Here is a 27555-nt window from a genome sequence, read left to right on the forward strand (position 1 = left end):
ATATATTGAAATTTTAAGATTATGGGAGTACAGTGTCTATACTCACTAGTTCAGAGTGTTTTGCACTAATAGTATCATGAGAGCTCTCTAAAACTCTTGTCACAACAGTTCTGGCCTTTCTATTATAATGAAAAAACCCAGTTGCTACACATTTCATCAACTTCCCAACTTTTTCTTCCTCCTTATAGTTCAGCTGAACAAGTAATAGCTAATTATATTCAACTTTTCCATGATTCACCCCCTCATGCCTCTCCAAAAAGCCCACCCTGAAAATGAACCTAATTCTGTGTGCACCAGATGCTCTGGGCAGACTGTTTCTGCTACAATGTGCTTCTTCTACATGGGTGATGTGCTGCTTTGACCTGTGGTTGTTCTTCCTGGAAAAAATATATTAAATATATTAGGTTTTGGGGGGGGAGGCAGACTTTATTTGGTATTTTTGTGAAAAATGTGAGCTCGATAGAACTCGATTTTTATTATGAAATATTTTTGCTGAAGTTTTTTTGATCAGTCTTTTAGATATCTAGATTTATGTACACTAATGACTCACATGTCCTCCCCCCCCCTTGATTTTCAACACCTTTGCTGTTGTTTTCACAAACTGGTCTTTCCTCTTTCATTCTGAAAAAAATACAAAGGCAGTTGTAATCAATCCTTGCCTTCCTTTTCAGTGACCTTCCAGCTATTGTTTCAGATTTTGGCTTAAGACCCAGCTCTTAAGACAGCAGCACACCTCTTGATCATTAAGTTTTCCTTCTGTGTTGTGCTCTATCAAAGGGATATACCAAATGTCACCATGGCTCAGTTAGCACCACTTTAAACAGTGAGCTGAGAACTTAAAGTAACTTTAAGAAAAGAGACTGAAGGGAGCAGAGAATGCAGAACTTGTTCCAGACAGCCACACTCACGGAAGTCAATTAATATGCCAAATGTTAAGTTTATCTTTAACTAGGTTGCTTATTGCTAAAGAAGTAAGCACATATCTTACACTTCCACTTGATGTTTGGGTACCACTGTGGTGCCACATTTCCCAAGCCCCACCTATCCTGGAGGCACCTGACCTCCTTTGCCATCTTGGGACTTTCTGCCAGTGACCATGTTGGCTCTGCGGTGTTTCTTCTGGGGAACTCCAGTTCTGGCAGCCACACCTTGTTTGAGTCTTTCAGAAACAGGAGCCACTCTGACTGAAATATTTTGTCTCAATAAAGGCTGAAAAAAATGACAGCACTTCTATGAGAATCTCAGTAGGCTTTAGAGCTTCAGAGAGACCATGTGAAAAACATTCACCATGTTGTGCTATGAACATCAGCTGAAGGTGGAATTGCTCTTGTCTAAGTTTATGTGGCCAAAGGTTAGTATTCTAGTCTCAACTAGTCATCTGAGTCCCTCTCTGTAATCAGCAGCAAAATATAGGTAGGTCCAGAAGTGATTCATCCTTCATACCTAAACCTAAAGACAGGCTGAGCCACTGACTGCAGAGGGAGCTGCTGGGGGGTTGAAGTTAGGTGACATGCATCGGGCTGATGGATGTTGTTTCCATTAGCCTGCCCTACTAACAAAACAACATGTTTCAGCTGTAAACTACCTACAGGCCAGGCTCCATCACCTCTGGTTCAGAGCAGAGCACCTGGACAGTCACAGCAGCTCACAGGACAAGTGCTGGCAGGTTCAGCTGCCATAGCTGAGTCATGTGGCTGAACCCTTAGTACCAGCATCTGTTTGGCTGTTGTCTGGCTCCAAGATTCTTCTGACAAAGAGAATTATGATTCTGAAAGGTTGTGAGTGCTTTTGAAACACTACACCATCTCAAATAGCTCAAACTTAGCACCCCTCTTCTTGACTGCAGTATCACATGGCTCTTTCTACTTGCAGGTAATACCAATAATTAGTTACTTCATTAAACACACTGAGAATCTTTGAGCTTGAAAAGCAAAACATTGTATAGAGTCTGTATCTAGTCCCTATGACTTCATTAAAATGATTCTCATGTCAGCCATCCTGGCTATTTATTATTAATCCAAATAGTCCAAGTGACCTTTCAGTTTAGTCTCCACACAGTCAGAAACTCCATCATCACAGCTACATCCTCATTCTTTCCACAATCTGGGAGGTTTCCAGTTTACCTCATTCCCTGTGCTTTTTATTTTTTGAGAATCCTTCTTGAACTCCCCTCATTTTCACCTCCTCATTCAACTACTGGCTTTACTTTTACTTCTGATGGATTTGTCGTCAGGCAGCACACTTCTCCTGGTGGAACACATCCATTTATGTTTGAATATTTTGTGTTTACATTTCACCATCCCACCTGACTTCACTCAGAACCACCCATGTTTATTTCCTGCTCTGACAGAATTTGTTGTCTTTGCTTTATGTTTCATCCTTGGCCATAGTGGCAAAGGTGTAATCCTGACAGTTCAGACACTATCAGGTTGCTTCAGGCTCAGCCATGTTGCTGAGGTTGGTTGCAAGTGCTAGGGAAGGCAATGAAGGCTTCAGAAACTGAACATTATGAGGTTCTTATTACTGGGAATACTTGCACTGGGCAATGTTTATGTTTCGTAGTCATTCCCAGGACTTTATCATGCTACATACTCTACACCTACAGCAAAATGCAGCACCTACCCATGGCCAGACACACCACATACCACACGTTCCTCATGGCACTCCTCATGGCCTCTTCCTCTGAACTTGGATGAAGACCAGGTTTGAAGCAAAATGTCAAGTGAAAAACTGGTGTCCTTCTCTTTCTTGTCCAGATCAAGTATCTGAACAGTCCTAAGGTTTCTGATCTGGATCATAACTGAATAGCTTTCGTTTGAAAAGAAATATGCATAGATATACATTGAAAGGACAGATACCTAGAAGAAAATTGAGTGAAATCAGTACAGAGCAAGTATATGAGGAGTCCTTTGTTCAGCATTTGTTATGATTTAGGAATGAGATATATAATTTTAAGGTGGACTCCAGATGGAAATATATATTTGCAATCTGTTTAGAGCGACAACTATAGGATTGTTTAAAATGGCAGAACATTCATTTGGAGGAAAAAAGACCTTGTCCTCTTCCTTTAACTTACTGGTCTGGATTCTATTTACACAGTGGGCATGGGCCTTGAAACTGATAGAGTTAGTGCTGAGATGATGAACTCTACCAAGAGGTTTTAGAGCCCAAGGCAATCACCCATTCTTCCCAGGTTTCCTTTCACAACAATCCTCACTTCTGCATCACCTCCTGCCACATGGACAATAATCTGAGAAGATGCCCAGGGAAACATTAAATCACTAAAACAGTACTAAAGGTGTCCAGAGTGTTTTATTTTGCACCACAGCACACTTCAGAGCTTGGATCTGCAGCTGATGGATAGTAACTAGCTCAGCTGCAAGGCCACCCAATTTGGTATCAGGACTTCATTCTGTAACTGCATCTCAGCTAAATAAATGTTTCAGAGTCCCAAATCTTCTCAGTTGGCTTTCTGTTCAGCTGAGACATGCAGCAAGTTGACTTAAAATAAACAGAGAGGATGGCTGAAGTACAGTTGTGCACATGGAGATTTGCAATGCTTTTTGAATCAGTTTTTATTTTACAACTAAAGTAATATAAATAGATTGAAAGCCACACTTGCAGATTCGTGAGCCTTCAAACTTCAGGCAGATTCTGAGTTTTATTCTGTGAGGAATCATTCCTTTTGCAATTTACTGCAGTCTCCCCAGAATGTGCCAGCTCCACTGAACCATTGGATTTGCCATAATTTCATTTCTTAGGGTACTCTGAAGAGAGTCAGCTGATAACTTTGGAACCCCATTTCCATGGCTGGTATAATTGAATCTGTGGATAAGCATTCAGAATTTTACACATTATGCACATGATGAAAGACAGAAAATACTCAGATTTTGTAATTTTGGGAATTAAACATTCCCTAAATCTTTTTATTTGTTTCCTTGAATTTTGCAGGACACGATTTTTTATTGCACCATAATAATTTTTTTCCCATAAGAAATCTGCAATATTATCATAGGTTCTGTGGATTAATCAGCAGAATTAGATTTTTATGTACTCAAGCAACTGTACAGATTTTTATATATGTTTGTTGTTGATATTTGCCTCTGTCCTCATGTAAGACAAGATGCTAACATAAGACAAAATTTGAATATCAGGAGAATTTACTTGTGATGGTCTGAGATCAGGCACAGGTAGCAAAAGATGGGGATTTTAAGACAAAGGGGCTATAGAAGAAAAACATCCTCTTGGACAGAGCACGATGAGACTTTTTATCAGCGGGCAGAGAAGTCCTCTTGCCATCCCATCACTTTGTTTCCACAAGGGTTTAGGAGCAATTTAAGATACTCTACTAAGTAGAATCTTATCTTATGCTCTGGAGAAATAAGGTGGTCTTTCTCCATCAACAGTAGTGCTGTAAAGTTATATAACCCACAGACATGAAAATTCAAGAAAACTGACTGCTAGTCAGATTATTGGTCTTTTTAGAAAAAAATCACAGAAATTACATGATTTTCAGTCTCTTTATAGTAACAAATGTCAAGGAATGAATCTTTTTCTATAACAGGGTGAAGGAATAGAAACCTATTCTTGCTGCTACCAGAGCAGATGGAGGCAGCTCTGGGAGAGTTCTTGTTAAATCCAGTAGATGCCTGGAGAGTCACTTCACCTTGTGTTTGCAGGTGAACCCAGAAGAGTACATCACAGTTTGATGTTGGTTGATTTTTGTGTGTGATAATCTGCTTCCTAGATTTAGTTTCTTGCAGAAAATAAATGTTGAAGGAGGGCTGGTCCTCAATGAAGGAGGGGCAAGCCCCATCTTTCCAAGTTCAAGATACAGCTCTCTGTGCTAGGTCCCCCACATAGCAGCTTCAGGTGTGTTTCTCTTTTCGGTCCTGTTGCTGCAAAGCTTTCCCAGTTTCTCTTCACTGGCCTGATGTTCTCTTTATTTGGCCACACTGAAGTTCCTAGAGGTTGAAATTATACTACACCATGAAAAGATTTGTGATTTGACATTTGATTTTGCAGTAGCTGAGTTCAGACAAATAAAATGTCACATCACAGTTCTGAGAAGTGTAATCTAAAAGACCTAAAGGGAAGCCAAGGTATCAAAGAGGAAAACAATGAAAAGTGATGATAAGTTTTGCAGGAGAAGCTATGAACATAAAAAAGGACAGTAATATTCTCACAAGCCTCTGCTCAACTATGCAACTCATTCATTTCTCGACCATTTGCATGTTTAGTTTTTTGTTTCCTTGGGGTAAGAATAGACAAAAAATTGAGCAGAAGGATGTAAAACCTAACTGGAAATATTATTCAGAAAAAAAAAAAAAAAAGAAAAAAGAAAAAAAAAGAAAAAGACAAAAAAAAGACTTTACAAGAATGAGGATAGAATGCTGCTTTGTGTAACATGATTGACACAGGAATGAGTTCATTGGAGATGTAAACACAGAAAGGGAGGGGCTAAGATGATCAATTCAAACTGATGAATAACCATGGAAGTGGTTAAGATTTCCTACTCACCAATGAGAAAAACAGTGATGTAAGAAGAGGTTGGGTTGGCAGGAAGGAGTAAGAGCAGCATTCCCCTGAGAGTGCTCAGCTGTACTGGACAGAGTCTAAATCCTGGCTCTGGCTGTTTTCGCACTGTCTTATGTTGATCATCAGCTGATCAATAATCATGGGTTTTTTTATTTATAACTCAATTATCGGTACCCAATGGTTCATGCTGCAGCTTATGATAAAGAACAGAATTGGTGTTCTTATGGGGCTCTTTATTATTGAGGCAAACTGGGATACCCAAACAGTCATAGCTTTTAAATATTTTAAATTATATTAATTGCTGAGGCAACCCAACTCCCCTACAAATGTGCAAAGTAATTTTACAGGATTTTTTGTTCTTTCAAGAACTAGACTAATTTCTTGAGATGGATATTTGTAACTCAGTTTGATCTGGAGATTGTTTTCTCTATTACTGTTTGTTTTTCTGTTATATCCCCAGTTGTATTGGTAAGTATAAGCCATCAAAATTCTCAACACCTTTTGTCATGGAGACCTTCCTGTTCTAAGGTGCCTATTACACTCCTGTCTGCAAATGAGCTGAGTTGTCCTTTCTAAGCCTATTTTATTTCCAGGGGTGGGGCATCTACCATCTCTCCCTCCAACAGTCAACTGCAATGAATTGATATAGTTCCCTTTAGGCTTACTGGATAAATTCAGGATAAATACAGGCCCATCACTAAACCCCCTCCAAAACTTGGAGGCATCTCTTTGCAGGGTAAAGCTAAGCCCAACATCTGATTATTTGTCTGCCACTGACATGGACTGTTCTTTCTCAAAAGCTCTTGGATATTCTAAGCATGGCCTTTTTCCAGTTACTCTATCTTTGTGGAGTTTCTTTCCAACACCCATTTACACAGAAAAGAGAAGCAGTGAATCAGTAAGCTGTGGCCTTTAAGAGGCTGCTTGCACCAGGCAGTCCCAGAGCAGGAGCTTGCAAATCCTTATTTCTGGAAGATATTCACCAGAGTTCATAAACAAGAGACAAAGGTGTGAAAACTTATTTCAGAACAATGTTCTTACATGCTAAACTGGGCTGTAGCCCAAGGATATTCACGGGCTATGATGGTGCCTTCCTCTCTAAGGCAGCAAAAGTTTGCCATGGGACATCAACCTCCATAGCAAGGGGATGCACAGATTGTCACCCCTTTCCAGACTTGATCTGTATCTTGCACTGATACTACTCAGCCAGGGCTTGTGTAAGGAAGGCTACACATCCATGATGGGAACTCTTGGGTTTTTGTAGAAGAGCCTAATTTGCACAGTGAGCACCAGTTTATCTCTACCTTCAGTTGTGTTCCAATGCTGGCCAGTGTGTCTGAGCAGGGCAGACCACACCAAAATAATAACTATGCAATGGTGTCTGGTAAAAGCTCACTGTATGCAGCTGTTATTTTTGCTTTCTCCACAAATTACATACACAGGGAATTAACACCATGCATTTTATTCTTTCTATGGAATCTAGTCAAACAACAGGTTTTTAAGAAGATTCTGGAGATACATTTCTTCAGAGGAGAACTTCAAACTCCCTGCTGCTTCTGACATGGGCTGTGCAGAACACTGTAAGACAGTGGCCATATTCTGAAATGAAAAATAGTAAAATCCTGTGGAATACCCCTAACCTCATATATTTCAAATTTACTGATTCTGTGAGCTAACAGTTGCCCTGAGTGTCACCTCCTTACAAGGTTCCCTGCCTGAGCTCTCAGCCAGGTATCTGGGTATGGCCGTTGTGCTTTTGGATGCTCACAGTCCAGTACCAGCCCCACTCACAGAGAAATTAATTACCTAATGGGATTCTTGCTTTAAAATAACAGTACCTTAATGGATACAGCAAAATCAGAGTATACTTTCTAATAAAAGATTAACTTGAAACATGGTATTTTTATTTGTATGCATTCAATAGTACAGATTCTTTCATGGGAATATAAACATAGAAACTTAGAAACATCCATATCAGATCCGACCAGATCTCCATTTAAAAGGATTCAAAAGCAGATGAAATAAACTTTACAGGAGGCAATGACAGGACAACCTTCTCCCAAGAGAAAGTTTCTGCTTAATCCCCACTGATGTAATGTTTGGCTGATTCCACAAAACGTGAAAGCTTATTTCCCTTAGAAAAGTAATATACATATTATGGAACAATCAGTATTTCTTACTTATACATTTATGTACAGTAATATTTACAATATATTGCAAGGAATACAGTCTTTATCTCATGCCTTTATTGCTAATACCTGTTTCCAGGTGATAAAAAACAGACTTTGTACCTTTCACCTGTTACACTACAGCCATGGACATTGCCCTTTGTCACAGCATTAGAGGACCTTGAAAACACTTGGGTGTTAACAGCACTTAGCACTGCATGTTTGCACCCCATCTGACTATTTTTATACACATAGGTCTAGTCAAACCTTCAACTTATGGCTTGCCTTTGCCCTCAGCCCCAGTTTTAGGTTTCCCAAAAGTCTGGAAACCCAGTTCTGTTTCTAAAACTCCTGTTCATACTTCAATAGTCCCTCAGTTTATCACTAAAGCTGAAAAAAACCACCTCTTCCAAAGCATGTGTTTCAGAAGTAAATATTAAAAAAAAAACCTGTCTTGATACATATATTTAGGAAAATATAAATAGTGACTAGCACTAGTAAGTTTCTCTCATTTTGAGGGCCATGATGGAAAGACCCAGCAGAAAGAAGGAAAAGTCTTTATATGTAACAGTAACAGGAGCTGAGTGATGCCCAGAACTCTCACTCTTTGGAAAAAGCACCTAATTACCCATTCCCAAGAACTGTCATCTATTATTGCTGGAATTCTGGGATAGGTAGGTTATTAGCTTACCCAGGAGGTACTATTAAATAAAGGCAATAGCTTATCAGAAGATCTTCGAAAGGTCCACATTGTCTCTGAAGTAAATGACACCTCAAAGAGACTGGGATTCTTATCAGAACCAAAATTTCCCAGCCAGGGAAATTTTGCAACAAATCCACGTGGAAAGTCACCACAACACTACTAAACTGCTCTTAAAGATAAAAGGGGGATTTAAAATATCCATAATGGTGCCAGTTTTCATTTCACTAACCTCTGCCATACAATCTTTATTGTTGTCAAGAGAGGCATTGATTTTATTCAGTACTTTGAAGCAAATTAAACATATTCCCCCCTAACACTGAAAACTCATGACCAATGCATCTTTCATCTTTACCTTCAAGAACTGCTCAAATAAGAAAGCAAAAACAAACAGAAGCTTGAAAATTAAACAAAAAAATTCCGTAGAAACAAAACAAATTCTCCTGTGTTAGGGTACTGATTTGAAACGCAGAAGATTTTTCCTGCACTCTGAGATGTTTACAGTCATCCATATTTTCAAATAAACCCCATCCTTAGCTCTGACAAATGCATATAAATATGTATGTGGTACAGCACCTTGCCAAGTGTGTATGAAAAGAACAGATAGAGCAGGCTGTTCCTCCTGACTAATAAATCTAGATAAACCTAGCAAAACTGTACCTCTCAAAAACCTGCCCCTTCAGTGCATACATCTTATCATATTAGCAGCATCTTGGGTTGGAGTTTTCTGAGAATCTGAGAATCATCCTTTAATAATAATGTAGCAAATAAACATGGAAATGTTCTTATTTAACAGAAACATCCCCATGTATTAGCTTCCTGCTGAGTTTGCAGAAGCTTAACTCATTCCAACCATTTAGTTTTTTCCGAAGTGTAAAGTGGGTTCCACAGTTATTTTATCTGGCATTGTTATTGATCTGTCTCGACAACTTCAGACACGTAGCCCTTACTATGTAACACCAGAAAATGAAGACAAATGCCCTGCAATCTCAAACAATTGCTGTAATTGAGAACTAACCATCCAGGGACTGACAAGCCCATTTAAAATACATGGAAATGCAACCCAGATGATCCTGCTGTCAATTTAACTGATGTCAACTGAACTGCTTGATGAGCACTTCAAGGGCAACTCGTTTTAGTGTGCAACACTTGTGTATGTTAATTACTGAATTGTCACTGCTCACCCTCATCCTCTCCATTGCTCCAGATGTATTTACCCAGAGTAGCAAACACTTGAGAACACACAGCTCGAGTACTGCTTGAGCTCCACATCCACCTGGCTGCCCCAGCAGCTGTTTTGGGCCAGGAGAAGCAGTGGTGGGAGCTGCCATGGTTGGGGCAGAAGGAATGCAAAGAATGAAAGATGGTGTTTCTGAACTGCCCATACTGAAGGTCTGGTGGCCAGGTAAGCTGGACACTGCAACCATGGTAACACAAAGTAAAGTTTTAACTTCTGCAAAACCCTTGGGTTAAGTCACTGTTATGCCAGAGGGGCAGCTCTCAGACAAGCACTGGTGTGACTGAAAGGGGAACTTGCTTTGCCTTTGACTGGGGGGTTCTTGCATTTTTTTTTTATGGTTGGCAAAGTCCACAAAGAAAAAGTTTGATGCAAAACATTTTCTAGCAAGCAATGACAGATTGGGGTAAGTGTTTGAGGCACAGCCAGCAAATTCCATGATTCACTGTAGAAGCCCCATTCTACATGACGATCTAAAGTACTTTTTATCAGCTTTTAAAATACATTTAGCTTAGCTAGTCCAAATGAAGTATTTGTTGATGATACTAAGGTGCTGTCTGCACTGGATGTCTCACTCTGTAAGAATATTTACCTGGCACAGCTGTGCCCTAACATATCTTCATGCTCTGCAGCACATGGATGCCATCCTGCACATCCCAGGCACAACCTTACTCTAGACCCATGCTAGGGAAGTGTGGCCTTACATAGCCTGGGATAAAGTTTCCTAACTTGATTCTGTAAGCCCACTGCTTGCTCACAGTGCATAAAATTAAAGCTGTTAAACCACAAGCTGCCAAGCCTTGCAATGTTTGCAATGTCAGTAGTTGGAGATACTGCAAACAAGGTGGAGGAGCCTGTGTATATGTGAATTGTGCTGTTCTGCAGCAAGGCAGTAGCAATGCAAAACCCTGCCTCATTTTTGAGTACCTGTTTCTTGGAACCATGCTCCTGAAAATATGTTGGACATAGGCTAGTCCTCCCCACTGGCTGAACAAGCTGTGTGACAGAGCAAACTAGATGGATACAAGGTACTCCAATTTGGCTTGAATACTCTCAGGGAAAGAGAAGCTTGGCAGGGCTTTAGCTTACAGCATGTTTGCCAAGTATCTCAGATAAAACTGCCACAGTTAGTCCTCACAAGCCAAACAAATAACATCTAATGATGTCAGGATGAACCCTGGACAAACATCCCTGGTAAGACAGAGCCTTTAAAGGTCCGGGTGGAGCCTGTCTGCCGGCGAGGAAATGCCTGACCCAGAGGTCATTGCCACTTCATTCCCACTTTCTCCCCCATGCCTGCTGACAAATAAATTGCTGGAAAGAGACGGGTGCATAACACAGACCTTCTGTCACAGCCTGGAATGGCATCCTAGGGCAGTGAGCTGATGGGGAGTTATTACCATGGATGGAAGCTGCTGCCATGTTTTGCTTTTCCAGGAGTTCGGTTTCCCACTGACTTGCTGGGGCACGGTTCACAGTCTCTGCTTGTGATCATCTTCTTGGACACCCCTGTGCTTGTGACAAGAGTGAGGCTGCTAGGGGACAGAGGCAAGGGTAGGAGGCAATAAAAAAATACTAAACTTGAACAAAGTAGTCATGAGCCAGCTGAGGGATGAGTTTCTTCCTGTGTCTGGCTTAGTTAAACTTCTAAGTCAAGGATCCTGAAGAAAGAAGAAAAAAATGAGTCATTTATTATTTATCATATCAGACAAGCATAAGATGATATTCTAAAGCTTTTATCCAGCTGCTTATAGCTATTGCAAACCCAGTAAATTCCCCTCCCAGGAAATTTCCACTTGAATAATGAGCATCCACTTAAGAATGGGGCTGAAACTCAAGCTTGAACAATCTTGATTCAACCCAGGAAGGAGGATACAGAGTGGGTCCTCTTCTTACAGTCTAGTCAGATCGACAGTGACAGAAGCAGAGCACCAGAGGTGAATTCAGGCAACATCCCACCCAGAAGGAGCAGTGCCCATCTTGCAGAGGTCCTCAGTTTTCTAAAGCTCAAAACCCACACTCAAGACTATGCCATCATCACTCTGATGAAATGTTTTAGGGAACCTGATCTTTCAAATAGCTGTTTTATTTACATGATGTCCCAGTAGATCCTTGACAGCTCATTAAAAATTAAAATGAGAACATAAAATACGAACGGGATGATCACCAGTCCATAAAAGCCCTGCAGTTCTTGAAAGGAATTTTACCCATAATGAACGCTGGATTTTAGAAAAGAGGTTTCTGCCTCTTTTTCCCAAGAAGGTGCAACACTTTTCAAGTTGCTGTAAAATGAGGAGCCTTCAAGGATGTGTCTGGGAGAACACATCACTCCCCCAGGCAGCACAGGAGGCCACTAACCATTAAGCAAACTAAACTGAGCTGAATAGATGGATACAGTGAAAACATTTAGATATCTAACTTAATGCTGCATTGCCAAAGGAAGAGTAGAACTGAAGGAAAAAGTGAATACTTGGGTTAAAGTGAATACCAACATCAGAACTACAGGACTCATCTTGCAATCATGTGGTGATAACCACATTCAGCTAAAAGTTTGCCTGGTAAATGTAAAATTTAACTTAAGGCAGCTCTTGATGACTCTTTTATTCTGCGTGCTGTGTACTGGTAGTTTTATCTGACCTGTCTGAACTTTCTGTTTCTGTAGTCTAAATGGTAAGTATATTCTCAGTTTCCAGAAATTACCTTGAAAGCAATTATAGTCCTACTGCTGAGATCTATCAGATGAGAGTCAGCCCCAGTATGTTTAAAATTAGGTTGATAATATTGACCGTATGGATCAGTGTTTCCTAAATGAACAAAATGTTGGTGCCAGAAGAAACTGCTGCCAGTGTATAGCACTCCTTGTTGTAGGTATTAAAATTATTGTAGAATGACTTGCTGCTTAATTCATGGAGGTCTTTTCACCCACTGTTAGGCTATGAGCTATGAATTCGCTTTTGTCTCAGATGTTAAAACAAAAGAAGTGACTGACCAAGCCCATGTAAGGTGACACCAGCTTGGCCACTGGAAAAGATCCTCCCTACTCCTGCCCTTGGCTTTTTCCCAGTGAAGCCCCCGTTGCTCTTTCTCTCTGCAGGCTGCATGCTCCCTGGGGTGGGCACCACCATCTATCTCCTCTCAGCTGCAGCACTGGACACACTTAGCACTGTGCAAATGGAAGGGGAAAGGGACAACTGCTCTTTCCTAAGCAGGCTCCACGGTGACAGCCACGGTTCTGGCCCCAGACCCATGATTTCTGCCAGAGGCAAGGGCATTCAGGAGCAAACAGGCTTTTACTTTGTTTTCCTTCGTGGAAATGTGGTTGGTTTTGTTACAATAGTCCTGCTTGAGATGAAATCTGCTTCCCATCCTCCACACTTAGCAAGGCTGGCAGCTGGAACAAGCAAGCTTCACAAATCGCCACCTTCGTCATTTTGTTTTGTGTATCTCCCTTTTATCACAGGAGGATGAGCAAGGAGAAATTATTAACTCAGGAGAGGCCTTTCTTCTCCCTCAGGTAATTTGGGAAAGGTTCTGTTACATAACAACACTTCTTTAAATTGTCAGCCAGATACCTGATAACTGTTCTTATCTACAAGGGCTTGAAATGTTTGTGTGAAAATGGCTCTGTCTCTCTCTCCCTTCCTCCTCCCTAAGCCCTCAAGAAAAAGTAGACTTTTGAGTAAAATCTGAATTTTAAAAGTGAAACAAATTTCATGTATTTGAAACACATTTAAAGCAAGTAAATGGATTTTTGCCTCATATAAGTTAAAGGAATCCAGAGCGACAGTCCAACATCTACATAGGAAAGAGGCTCAAGCATTATGTATCTCCATGCTCATATGGCCCTCACCCTGTATCAACAGCTGTATCTGCACTGTATGTTGTTCTTAGCACGCACCAATTACTGACTGTCAGAAAATATCCATGTTATCCTTCATAGCAAGATCTGCTCATGCAATTTTTAAATACCACACTCTAGCTGAGATATGTATCCTACGGGTTTCATGTACTGCAAGGAGAAAAAACTGCTATCTACCAGATCAGTACCAAAGGCCCCATGAATATAGCTCTTTCTTGGGAGATCAGATGCAAAATAGACACTTTATCAAAACCAGGATATTGGCTTTTACTGGGCTAAACTTTTTCTGCTTGTCTGTCAAGCAAGCTGCATTGCCACACATCTGTATTAATTATTTTTGTTTAGAACTGGAAGTACCCCTCTAACGAAGGTAAACTGCACCACTGATTTTCAGCTACTGGTGCCAAACTGCACAGCAAGAACCACTGCAGAAGAGCCATATCCACTGGAGTCAAACAGGAGAGAAACCTTCAAGCCTGTGAAACGCTAAGGGGCCACCTGGAGCAAACTTTTATGGTCCCAACAGAATGCTGTGGGGGAAATAGGATTGCTAGCAGGAGCACTGAGTCAGCTTTGCTTTCCTGTTACTTGGGGGTGCCTATGCATCAGGGGAAGGGAGAGTGAGGAAGAGTAAAGAGAGGAATACTATAGCAGTGTACTCCTAATTAGTAATAGTTTCAGTTCAGTCTGTTACCTAAGCACCTGTAATTAACATCTAAGTTTTTTCCTAGCATTTAATACAGCAGAAATTAGAGTAAACAAACTATTTATAAAGGAGCAATCTGCAAAGGACAGGCATCCCTCACAGACACCGACTCTTTTATTTCAGGGTGCCGTGGACAGATCTAAATCTCGCAAGCTGTGTGCAAGATTTACTTGTTTGCATTTTGGTTTTTTTGTAACAACCTGGATTTCTGCTTAGCAAAAAGGCCATAATGGAACACGTACATTTTCCTTCTTCCCTTCATGAAAAGGCTAAAATAAACTAAGAAAAGTCAACTGCTTGCTAAAGAGGAAAGAGACATATATATAAATGGACAGGGTGAGGTTTTTGCACACACCTTGAGTTCACCAGGCTGCAATGCATGCTGAAAGAAGCCATCATGCCAGCTCCTGCATCACCTTGTTGTTCTCCTTGGCTTTCTTACATGTGTACAGCCATTTGATGATCCGAGCGTTGCGCTCTATCACAGAGGTACTGCTCGGGACCTGTTCTGTGAGTTCATCCTCCAGCAGCCCCTCGTCCCCGCTGTGCCGCGTGAAGTCGCTCTCAGAGGTTGCCACGCTGATGCTCCGGATCTTGAAGGAGACGTTGTCAGACACCACCGAGAAGTTCTCTCTCCCAAGATCCTCGATGACCTCCTGGTCCAGGCCACAGTACTTGAAAAATGTATCAAACTCAGAAAAGGACTTGGAGTAGCGAGAGCTGATGTCCGACTGGGAGCGATGGAGACCTCCTCTCCTCTTCACATCCTTGACATCCTCGGGAAGTGTGTTCAGCTTGGAGGGTCTCTCGTGTTCTTCTGTACATAGCCCCGGGACTTCAGTGCTCCCAGCCACCGCCTGCTCTGCTCCACGGCTGCTAGGCTCGTGGTCACTGTCTTTCGCTGAGAGAGTTTCTTTGCTCTCAGGGGCTGCGGCGTCCTCCATGAGCCTGGGCATCTCAGGGGAAGCCAACTGCTTCTCCTTTACAGACCCTTGGAAGATCCTCCTCACCAAGCTCCCCCGCGAGCTGTCCTGGCTCTGACCTCTCCCAAACTCGCACTTCTGGCGGTATATCACCAGGGAATCCGGACGCATCTGCCTCTTGGGGGTGCTGCGCCTGGCTATGGGGGGGCCGTGCTGCAGGGGGGCACGGCAGGAGTACACCGCCTTGGCCAGCTCCAGGGGCTTCGCGCTCTTCCCTCTGCCCAAGTCCCTGCTGGTCGCTCTGCTTTCCACCGAACAGGTCTCGCTGCTGCTCTCTGAGGCTGAGCTAAGCAGGATGACGGGTTCCTGCTTGGTGCTGATTACCTGCTGGCTTTTCACGTACTTGGCCTTGTCGGCTGCCAGCCTCTCCACGGCACTTTTCCGTCCCGGGTTGCCTGCCTCCATCTGCCTGCGCAGGTACTCTGGCCCCTTGTTGAGGAGGCGCAGGGTGAGGGAGGAGTGGAGGTCGGAGATGGCGTGCATTCTCACGGCCCGGGAGAGTTCAGTTGGCATAGCAGTTCCAGGGACGCGGACCCCGCTTCCAGTCCTGGCAGGGAAGGAAATTAAACAGAAAGAAACCCCGAACAGACAAATAAACAAAAACCAAAACAAACAAACAAACAAAAACCAAAACAAAATAAAAATATAAATAATAATAATTAAAAAAAACCCAAACAAACAAACAAAAAAAGAGAAATAGAAGTTAAAAGAAAAGCAGAGCAAAGCGCAGGCAGCCGCTCCCCCCGAGGCCCCGCTGCCCGCCCCTGCCCCCGCTGCCGCTGCCGCCGCTGCCGTCGGGGCGCCGCGTGCGCGCACTGCCAGCCAGCTGCGCGCGCCCCCGCCCCGCGCCGCCCCGCGCGCCCGCCCGCGGCTGCGCCGCCCCCGCCGGACCGGGAGAGCCAATGGCGCCGCCGCGCGCCGGGCCCGTCACGGCAGGCAGCGCGCGAGCCGCCGGCGGCAGGGAGCGGCCGCGGGGCAGCGGTGCGGGAAGCGGTGCGGGAAGCGCTGGGACAGCCGCCCCCCGAGGGGCTGGGAAGGGGAGAACGGCGGCTCCGGGCACGGCCTCGCCCTGCCTCCTGCCGGCAAGTGCCCTGGGGGCGCTCCCAGAGGTTCCTCCCGCTCTTGGGGTTGTTCAGCCTGGAGGAGGGGAGGCTCCGGGGGCACCTCACAGCAGCCACCCAGTACCTGAAGGGGCTGCAGGAAAGCTGGGGAGAGAGGGACTCTGTACGAGGGCATGTGGTGATAGGACAAGGGGTAACAATTTCAAACAAGGCGGTAGAGTTAGGTTAGAAGTTAGGAAGAAATCCTTCCCTGGTGAGACCCAGGAACAGGTTGCCCAGGGAAGCTGTGGATTCTCCCTCCCTGGAAGTGTTCAGGAACAGGTTGGATGGGACCTGAAGCGACCTGGTCTGGTGGGAGGTGTTCTTCCCCATGGCAGAGGGGCTGGATAATCGATAAGGTCCCTTCCAACCCAAACTGTTGTTATGATTTGATGATGTTTTCCAGGGCTTCTCCTGGACAAAAGGGTGCTGACTTGGGACCTGGTCCAGCAGACCACAATGCTGCCTTCCTTGGGGGGCCAAGCCTTTCCACCTCTCCCTTAACAGCTTTTACAGGATGCAGTGCCCTGCAGGTTTGAAGATTCTGGATGTGCCAGGAGCTGTGCTAAAAGGCAATTCTGGAATTACATTTTTAGGAAAGAAAGTCACTCAGTCTTCCAGTCTATCATGATGGAGCATGGTGTGGTGGCTGAGGCCCACAGCACACTCACTGCTGTGTGCACACTGAGTAGACAGCAGCTGCTGTGCCTCCAGCTGCTGCCAGCAGCACCCTGCTCTTCCCAGGGCATTGGCACCACTGGACTACATTTGTTCATGGCCCAGAGCTGTGCTGTGGAGGTGCACATGTGAGGTGTCATGGAATGGCATAAATCTGAATTGCATGTTGTAAATCTTTGCCCTGCAGAAAAGCAGGACAGGTTTCCAAAAGGGCAGAATTCCCAGCAGGACCTGGCAATTCTGAACAGGCAGAACAGAGCCATTTGCTGTAATTTAAATGCCTGCAAATCAGACATGTAAGTCACAAATAATCACCTGGGGCAGTCTGAGCCTCTGACTTTTACCCATGTGATCTCATGTGATATGCACCTCCCTGTGGTCACTAATAAGTGAACAAAAGCCAGGTTTGGTTTAGTTTTTCATTTAATTTATCTTTTATATCTGTGATTTTGTAATGCTATCACACTTCTATGATAATCTGTACAGTCACTAAATTGTGGTGAACATGCTTACAAAGGAAGAGGTGGATTATGGGGCTCCTTGTCCACATTACAGATTTGCAGAATACACCAAATTCCCACCAGGAACAATTTGCTTACAGCTGTGCAGCTGGAGAAAAACCACACTAGGGTACCCAGACTGAGGCCTGCTGAGATGGCTGGACCCAGGAGCTGTATTGTCCTCAAAGGGCACTGGCACCAACATTATCCTTGTTGGGGCATAAGAGGGTACAAAGTACTAAGGTATGACCAGAGCAGCTGAGTTTTCAGTGCAGCTGCACTCCTCTGGGCACATGCCTGCCTTTTTTGGGCTGTGGAAGACATTGTCTGACTTCCCAAACACATTGCAGAGCACTGTATGCTCAGTTTTGAGTCTTGGGACTCTTAGGAGTGTAATTTTGTCTGTGCCCTCAGTGCAAAGAGATGAGTGTTTAGACATGCTGAAAGTATTGGCCACATTTTAATCTACTGCTCCAGACAAGCCCAGCAGACCTGGGTAATAGGTTCTCACTATGACAAGTGAAAGGTTAAGCAACCTGTGGTAAGGATTTGGGCTAGCTCTTCATTGAAGATTTGCTTGTAAAACACTAAACAGAAATATTCTTTTGCCAATGTAGTTCTACAGCTGGTTTTCCTCTTAATTTTACATCCTCTTTGTTCCTAGACATGTAGGTGTGGATTCAAGAAGCCCCTAACACATAATTCTGCCTGGTCACAGGATGTTAGGGGTTGGAAGGGACCTCAAGAGATCAAGTCCAACCCCCTTGCAAGAGCAGCATCACCCAAAGTAGGTCACACAGGAACATGTCCAGGCAGGTTTTGAGTTCCTGGTAAGGATTTCAGATGGGATGCTTGCTGAATCAAGACTGAAATTCATGATGTGCTTTGAGATCCCATAGAGTGAAATTCTTGTGGATAGATGGAGTGGGCATATTTTTTTGAGAAAGAGGTTTTTTTCATTTTTCAGCTACATGAGCAGAGGTGGTTCACATAACAGCTTACCTAAAAATTGATCAAAGAATCACAGAATTGTCACAGTTGGAAAAGACCTCTAAGATCACCGCATCCAACTGTCAAAATGTGCTCAATAACTGAGATAGAAGAGTAAAAGTATACACACAGATGATTTCCAGGGAGCCCTTCCCAGCTCACATGCAGATGTGTAAGAGTGCAGGCAATGTTGTTACATATTTAGATGTTTCATGGAAGTCTGGGCTTATATAGAAGGCTAATTTATTCTAAGAGTGAGTGTTAGCAATAAGCCAGTTGATGTGATGAATTTAGTAATGAGATTAAGGTTTCATTCCCATCCCCATATTGAAAAATTTGTCTTAATTTTTTCCTTCAATTTTTTCCTAGGAGTTGTATGACACAGTATAACATAAGTTATATTCACATTCCTCCATGAATTTTAAATTGTGTTTGTTCCAGTTGCTTGTACTTTGTATCTCTCGTCTTTAAGAACCTACGAAAAGATTTCAGACATAATTTGTTTACATTAATTTGAAATAATGAGAAGAATTAATATACATGGGTATATTAAGTATATACATGAGTATAATAAGACTGGTCTTATTATGCAGCTCCAAATAATTTCTGTGCCAAAGCTGTTTACATACTCTTTGCCACAGGCAAAAACCAGGAGCAAGAGCAGTAGAATAGCTGTTCACTGGACGATAGTTTTGTGTTTAGAGTTCATATAAAAAAAAAAAAAAAGAGAAACATACTAATTGTTTTGGATGCAAAAAGATTTTTTAACATAAAGAACAAATTGTGATATTTTCCTTTTGCTTAAAATTTCCTAGGTTTTGAAGGCATGCCTGAAAGATAAACCTGGACACTTTTGATGGAACCTCTTTCATTTTCAACCAGTTTCCTCCCCCTCTTACTGACAAAGAGAAATGTGAGTTTTGATTTTCCACAAACTGCATGTCAAAAAAAATTTCTCATGAAAAGTCTCAACAAATCTTTTCCAATGACTTTCCTGATATGCAAGATCCTTCATCCTGTGAATTCTGTGTGATGGCAATAACATTTGAAGTGGGAGAAGAGGCTTCCCAAGGTCAGAAAACATTGTGAGCAGTAAAATTTTTCAGCCTTTCTTCATGTCTGATAAAGTACATTAATATAGCAGCTACACAGCTATGTGTTATTTTAAATAAATATAGGCCATGTATTTAAGAACTTAAATACATTTAAATTTAAAACATGCTTATGATATTTAAAATATATATAAATATATATCTTGGAATTTCAGCTCATATTTATGGGTACACTGTTACAATGTTCAAAGATGAGAAAGCCATTGCATTTCTTATTTCTGGAAAGCAGACTGAAATCTAGTGTGTTATCAGAGCCTCAAGGGAACAAACTTTGCCCCTGGCCCCACACATGTTTGCAGACAATAAAATGGAAGAAACAAGGGACAAAGCAGCACCCATCTCAGATGGTGTTGGTCTCTCTCTACCTGTAATGCATTAAGCAAAATAAGAGAAGCAAACCCTGCACACACTAAGCCTTAGCTGACAGCCTGAGTTTTCCCACGGAGGAGTTTTACAAAACATCTCTGAGTCAGCAGGATCTAAAGTTATTGCTAATACAACGCAGTTGAATTTTATGTGTGGTAAGACAAACCAATTTTCACTCTTCTTGTATTAATAAGGAATGTGTCCAGGGCACATTTTCCTGCTGCTGGAGACTGGAAAGCCAGTAAATAAGAGCTGCTGCAATATGACTGCAGGTAAAATGTAATGTGCAAAGCTTAGGTCATTGCTGTTTACTGCTTCCACCCCATTCCTGATGTCAGTGACACTCCTTTGATTTATAGTGGTCAGAGGGCAGAAATTAAGCAGTGGCAGTGAGAGGTGAAAGGCAAGGAGAAGAGAGGATGAAAGAAGGGAGAGCCCAAACCCTAACAGAAATGAGATGCTTCCATTTTGGAGGCCTCAGCACAGCTGTTGCCCAGGACTGAGGCCTCTCCTCCACAGCAGCTCTTGGTGTTGGGCTAATGCATATCCTGAAAATCAGGAGCATCCTGGAGCAGAGGGTGGCTCACTCCCACTGTGACATACTGAGTGGGGCCACTGGGTGTCCTGTTTGCTGCATTTGGGTAATGTAGAGCAGCCACAGTGTATAAAGGAATAGTTTCAAACCAGCTGACTCCAGTGGGGATATTTCAGAGCCCTCAGCATGAAATCAGCAAGAGTCAGGATTCACACTGAGATTCATACAGTAGAAGATACATACATGCCTGCACACCTTCAGGCAGGATTTTCAACACTGTACATAAAGATTTTGGTAGAAGCAGACCCACATCATGTCCATGTCCTCTTCAAGCCTCTCACACCACTGCCAGATTTCTTAGCATCCTTTTCCATCCCTGTAATTTCGGGTTGTTTGCTTCGTTAAGCAACTTAGTATCCAAGTCAGGAAATGTCTTCATAAAATCAATCCACCTTGTTCACAATTGCTTCAGGTTTTTTAGTAGGACTCTTTTGTAAATCCCATGTGTATCACTTGCCAGACTGAGGAACCATCATGGATCTCAACAGGACTGTTAATTTCCATCACAGTGAATCATGTCAACATATGGGGAGCCTTAATGGAATGGAGAGCAGAAGTGATGGAGTAACACAGTAAGAGCAAAAGATGAAAGGGAGGACAAATGCAACATGCATTACATTAGGCAGTGACAACAGGGAAGGTGCAAGCCATGGCATGCTTTCTTCCCCTCTTAATGCCTTTTGTGCCTGCAGTGTATCTGAGCCTATACATCTTTTTTTCACACACCTCTGACATGCCTAACACATAAAAATAGAAAGAAGTCCACCCCAGGTTTGCTACCTACCCTGTTTAAGTGTGTGCTAAAATGTTGAGATTGAACATCTAGATTTAAAAAGACTGACCTATTTAACATGTTGTGTGAGGGATCAAATTCATTGAATAATGTATAAAAGGATGGGGAAGAGCTGGAGTTTTCACCGTAAAATAGAGCTGTGATGTTGAAGAGGAAATTATTTAATTCCCAGAGCAACTCTTCTTGACCCAGAAAGGGATTCTTTGAATTTTGAATTTAAATCCTCCATGAATGAATGTATACTACATATGTCAAAATAAACTTTGCACTCAAGAAAAGGATCTTATTGTTGCTTCAGTTGTGTATAAACTGCAGAGATGTTCCCACAGTCTTTCCCAGTAACCACAGTCATAACTTGCAGATGTAAAACTGCATTTCTCAGGGGTTGCAAAACCCTTTGCAAATTAACCTAGATCATAGACAGTCACTTTGCCCTACACAAGGATGGGTCATGGTGCTTCTTTGAGTACTTTATGGATTTATAGACAGCATTATGACAACCCCTCTATATTGTCAGCATATTTATCCACAGTTTTCTTCTGGGGAAGTAGTTAGACTAATGTATAGCTAACTTTGGATATACTAATGACCTTTCTTCTACTCTAAAGCCAAAACTCATGGAGGATTTAAAGCTGTATGGATCCCTGATGTTTTAGGTAACTTTTGGTGTCTGTGTGTCACTGGGTACCTCAAAACAGTCTCTGCTGCCTCCTTGATCTGTAGATGCCTAAAGCAAAAATCAGTGCAAAGTTTCTGCTATTAAAGTGCCAAGGCATTACATGCCTACCCATTGGCACAAAGACCATTACACATCTCTCGTGGTCAAGAAGCTGAGAAACCTGGCACATGCTTACATCCCATGGGTTTCTCTGTTTATTCTCACACATGGGCTCTCTTAGAGTGCCTGAGCTAGATTAGGAAGCATATGAAAGGTCACCGATTACTGGACTCCTAAGAGAGAATTGTCTGTTGTCTGTTATATATTATTTATATACTCATAGTTGGGGTATTGATAAGGCAAGTGTGTGAAAAAAATCCCTCCTTCCACTCTGGTCAAAGTATTCCCTGCAGATGTGGCTCAAATCACATTATGATGTCTAAAAATGTCTTTTCTACCTTGCAGATTCTTATAATATCTCCTAGTCTCTTTTTCCACAATGAAGACTCCAATTTAGGATAATACTGCAATACAGTACTAAGACTGGAAAATCATAACGTTGCATAGAAACAAAATGAGCTCCAGTTCAGTCTTCAGTCATGCCATCGTGTCCTAGCAGCTTACATGGGTATTCCCTCTCTCAGACACTGACTGGAACACCCAGGACAGTGCTGGAGTCACCATCCCTGGAGGTATTTAAAAGGCGTTTGGAACTGGTCCTTAAGGACATGGTTTAGTAGTTAGCTTATGGTGTTGGTCAAAGCCTAGACAGGATTCCAACCTAAAACATTCTGTGATTTTGTGAAATCACATCTGTTTTAGAGCCTGAGCCTATGGACTTAACTGAGTTCTCAGTGAAAGTTTAATTCATTGGCTGCTTGACCTCCTTTAGATATTCATGCAGCTGTTTTATACACATACTAGTTCTCAGTTTGAGCCTATGTTATAATTTTCAGCTTCGGTTTAGGGAGATAAATAAGCTCCTCTTCTGCTACAGAGCTGTGTTTTAACTAAGATTGGAAACACCTGTGTTGTAATTGGTTTCCCTGGCACAGTTGTTTACATTGTGAAATCAGGTCATGTCCAACAAAACCCATGACTGCCTTGCCCTCTGCATTTCAGAGACCTAAATACATCCCAGCATCACCTGAGTCCTGCATAACAACAGAGCATTCCCAATACTCTCAGGATGACCTGACTACAAATTCTTGTTTTACAATAACTTATCTTGAAAGTGATAACAGATTTCTTCTAATCTGATTTATTCTGAACATTAAATAACATCTTGGATAATGAGAGTAGAACGGCTTAGCTGTTCTGTATAATTATATCAATTCCAAAGCTATACAAAACAAATAAACATAAGCCTCAGTATCCAAGCCTCGTTAGGTTTATGTTGCAACAGCTACGTTAAACAAAATTACAGATTTAGTCAGATCTTATCATGCTGGTGTTTCAACAACTGCTCTGGACAGGATTATACAGTTACACATAATGCAGGGCTTTTCTGGGAATCAGTTCTCCAGATGCATTCAACAAACAGCTCTACCTCTGCCCTGTGAACATTAAATCAGATGCCAGGAAGATATTCAGCCTCAGCTTAAGTTGGGGTATGTCCACTTCTGTCTGCTGGACTGCAAGGATTCCCATGCCACTCCTGTTTCATTCCCCAAGAAAGAAGATGTAATGATCAGAAGAGAGCTGGAAGTACTGGAGATTTTGATCATTTATTACATTTAAGTATTTGTTGTTCAACCAAGAATTTACATGCCAACAAATGTTTTTCTACCTATTTCTTGTTATTTTCTATCCTTGCAAGTACAGCAGGTTCAGAAGCCTTGTTTATGGCATCCTTTCTAGAAAACAACTTGGAATTTAATATTTTTAAAGACAACTTTTATACAGAAAAATAAAAAGGGCAAAACTTCCTGGTTTTTGTTTTTGTTTTTGTTTTTTTTTAAGTAGAAGTCCAAGGCTTTAGGGTTTTTACTAGTCTGAATGCATGGTAGTGAGCTAAGCCAAGAGATGGGTTATGACCTACCAGGTATGATGGGGTCAGGGAGAGAAGATGAGCACTTGCCCTGTCAGCCTCACACTGGCTCTACTCTGGGGGACTCCAGCCACTCTTTTTTGGGACAGAAATGTCCCCTGGGTGCTGCTTGGGGTTATTTCACACCCAGAGCTACTTCAGAGGGTTGCAAGGGCAGGGCTGCCCCAGGTCTAGATCCTTCTGCCCTCCTTCTCCTGCACCTTACCCCCTCGGGCAAGCAACATGTGATCTCCAGCTCAGGTTCATCCTGGTGGATCAAGTACAACCCCCACTTTTCAGATGTTTTGGAATAACTGACTCCCCCTCCAGCTCACAGGAATGGTAATTATGTCTCAGGAGTAGCACAGGAACCTGGAGAAGATTCACAGAGTGGGTGTAGGTGTAGGTGGAGTGTAAGTATGGGTGATGTGCCTTTCACTCACCAGCCCCCCTCCAGTCTGGGTGCTGGGCTCGGCCCCAGGGATCTGACAGTGGAGATGTAGCTCCTGAGCAGGCTTTGGCTTGTGGAGGAGGGGTAAGTGGAGTCAGCACAGATCACAGGATCACAGGGAAATCCAGGTTGGAAGAGACCTCAGGAAGTCTGTAGTCCAACTTCCTGCTCCAAGCAGGGTCAGCTGTCAGACCAGAACAGTTTATGGCCTATAAATAAAAACAGTATTGTGAAGAAGGATTATATAAAGACCAATCAATTTTGCAGAACAAGAGGAACAAGGAAAACAAAAAAGCTGATAATGTAATATTCTTGAACATTTATTCAATTTCCATTTTTACCATGACTCATTTGCTTAATTTTTCTCTTATAGATTTTTGGCTTCTGATTTGTCTAATAAATTGATCTGTAAATTACCTAGAATATCCTTAGGCAAAAAATAAAGAAATAATAGCAGATTAAAATCAACAGACATATAAAGAAATGTGGTATGTTATTAGTTTACAGTCTTAAGTAATTATTTATCCCCACTGAAAATCAACCTTCACTGGAGAAAAAGGAGCCTAAGTTTACTGTTTGGCTTTTAATAGAAAGTCTCTGTTATTTTAGAAACACTTGAACTTAGAGGGAAACCTGTTATGAAGGCCTAATAAAATTAATTTTAAAAGTTAAAGAGTAACTGCAGATAATAATTACAAAATTATTTAAATTTCTCCTTAGAAAATGGCTTCCATTGCCACATTTGTTAACCACCCCAAACAAAGCTCTCCCTCCTAAAAAAATATAGTTTTCTACACCAGAGTTTTGCACATTGTGTATGCAGCTCTTCCAATGATCCTAATAACAGAGAGAATTTGATCTTTCCAGCATTGTAGCAGTGTGCAGCCCTCCCAGACTGAGCTGAAGCTCTTTCCCTAAAGGAGCAGATGGTGCTCAACTGGACACCTGCACACCCAGTTATGCAAAATTTGAGTCTCTTCTTGAATCTCCTGATGTCTCTTTGAACTGGGGGCATTCAGCACCTTGCACAGTCAGCCCTGATGCATGGTGGGGGGAGATGGGGTGGCATGTGGATTATTACTGCCTTTTTTCCTGAACTAAACCATCTGAGGCTGGAAGACCAAAGTCCAACGACCGCACATGTTTAGCTGAATGGGGACAGAGCTCCAGGGATGGAAGTCCCCAGGGAGTGACAAGCCTGTGAGTGCCTCAGCAGGAGCCCCTATGAACCTAGTCCTGCCTCTGGTTTTGTGTGCTTCCTTATGGAGCCTGGAACTGCCCTTGATCTGATTTCAGCAGAGACAACATTTGCTGAGCCATTTGTGAATCACCTGACGCTTGCACAGACTTGTTGAAAATGCTGAACTCATCTGCCAACCACAGTGTTCCCAGCTTTTCTTCTTTCTCCTTCCTTCTTGAGTCTCCTACTGCAGCCAAGTCAAGTTATATGGGCATGGCAGGGATGAAGAGATAAACCACAGGTGGTGAAAAATTGCAGCGTGTGTGCCTTGTAGGTTTTCATGCAAAAATGAAGCTTTTCTGTGGGATGTGACATTGACTGCTGTTAAGTCATAATGGTTTCCAGTCCCCACTGGCTTGAGTCAGAGATAAGGATATACAGCACCAGGCAAGTTTGTTTGCTCAGAGATATGATTACTCAAGAATTGAAAATAACATGCATCCTGTCAGGCTACCCAAAGATGTCAATGATTATTGAACCTTTACAAAGCTTTTGGAAGGAGATTAATACTGCAAAGAGCTTAAGTTATCACTTACATAATTAGAATTACTTTATTTTAAAATAATTTTAATTAGATTCATTATTAAATTTAAAATATAATCTTTATTAAACCTTTTTAGAATCTTAAAAGTATTGTAGTCAAAGTATGCACACATTGGTTTACCATCGTCTTATTTGAGAGATGTTTTATTTTACAAATATTATATAGATATTTCTAATGTTGAATATGTAAAAGAATAGGACATATCAAAGTGTTTGTTTGCATCTCTGACCTTTAATGTCTACACTCAGCATTTTACTTTTTTTTTCACTATTCTCTGAAAGGGCTGAGAATATACATTGGTCAGTAAGTTGCCATAATGTGTCTAAATGGATTTTAGAGATTGAAAGGGGGTGATCAGCAAGGATGCCAGCTGGCAAAAACAACTTTCAATTCAATGCACAGAGTGTGTGAAAAAAACCAAAATGCACAAATTCTTTCCTTTTTCAACCAAATAAGACAGATAATAGGCAGTGGTTTTAATGAACACTGAAATAATTTTACACATAATTTGAAGTGGTGACAACCTCCAAATCCTTTTCCTACCAGAGTTGTTATCTTGTGCAGGTCTTGTGTTTCTATTCAGTGTGCACAAACACAGATTTACTGGAACTCACCCCTTTGAAGGACACAGCACAGAGGCTGTGATCCACATCAGCCACCCCTCACCTCCCAAACTGGGATTATGGCCCTCCAGAGACTGCACAGACCTCTGCAGTGAAGAATGCATTTTCTTCCACATGAATATGAATTTTCCTTTCATTTGAAAACCAGTCTGCTTCACTACATTAAATATTTCAGTTCTGCCTGTTGCTGAGGGCCTGATCGACAGCCCTGGTGTACACAGGACGGGTGTGAAGCCTGGCCCATGGCCACCTTTTACACAGCACCGAGTTCTTTGTGGCTCAACAGGAGAAATCATGGCAATGCCTGTGGAAATGGCAGCTGCATTCCCAACATAAGAGCAGCAAGGTTTCACCTTCATTGTCAGCAAATCATCCCTGTTCATCCCTGGGTCTGCACCGTGTGGCTCAAGGTAAGGAGCATTAGATTATTTGCAAAGCCATTGGACTGCAGCTTTGCTCTGGGGAAGGCTGAAATGCATTTACTGACAGGGGTGGTTGCTGGTTTGCTTTATCTCAGTCAGAGCACATAAGCCCTGCTGTCCATCTTTCCCCCTCCCTCCTCCCCCTCCGCCATCTCCCTCCCTCTCTTCACACCCTCACCACTGCCTCTGCCCGAGCCTTTAGCAGCCTGCAGGGGAAGCTGCCTCCGCTGTACCTTGTGCTAATTGGGGCCTGATGAGAGGCA

The 27555-nt window shown here is 42.3% G+C and overlaps 1 protein-coding gene and 1 long non-coding RNA gene across 2 annotated transcripts; one reads left to right on the forward strand and one right to left on the reverse strand.

Moving 5' to 3' along the window:
• Window positions 1-7420: 7420 nt before the first annotated feature.
• On the reverse strand, window positions 7421-16012 carry FAM110C (family with sequence similarity 110 member C). The gene is made up of 2 exons (XM_071741802.1): window positions 14564-16012; window positions 7421-11304 (listed from the first exon to the last, which is right to left on the reverse strand). Exon 1 carries the CDS (start codon window positions 15702-15704, stop codon window positions 14604-14606), a length of 1101 nt encoding a protein of 366 aa, XP_071597903.1. The 5' UTR covers window positions 15705-16012; the 3' UTR covers window positions 7421-11304; window positions 14564-14603.
• A 288-nt stretch (window positions 16013-16300) lies between these two features.
• On the forward strand, window positions 16301-21603 carry LOC139795162 (uncharacterized). Its single transcript, XR_011725401.1, has 3 exons — window positions 16301-18256; window positions 19275-19372; window positions 20993-21603. It is a non-coding gene; the product is annotated as an uncharacterized lncRNA (long non-coding RNA).
• Window positions 21604-27555: the final 5952 nt, after the last annotated feature.

Source organism: Heliangelus exortis, chromosome 3, assembly GCF_036169615.1.
Source record: "Heliangelus exortis chromosome 3, bHelExo1.hap1, whole genome shotgun sequence".
Classification (NCBI taxonomy): Eukaryota; Metazoa; Chordata; class Aves; order Apodiformes; family Trochilidae; genus Heliangelus; species Heliangelus exortis.

Bases quoted from the DNA above. Each gene is read 5' to 3' on its own strand.
- FAM110C (XM_071741802.1), bottom strand. From the start codon at position 15,704: ATGCCAACTGAACTCTCCCGGGCCGTGAGAATGCACGCCATCTCCGAC.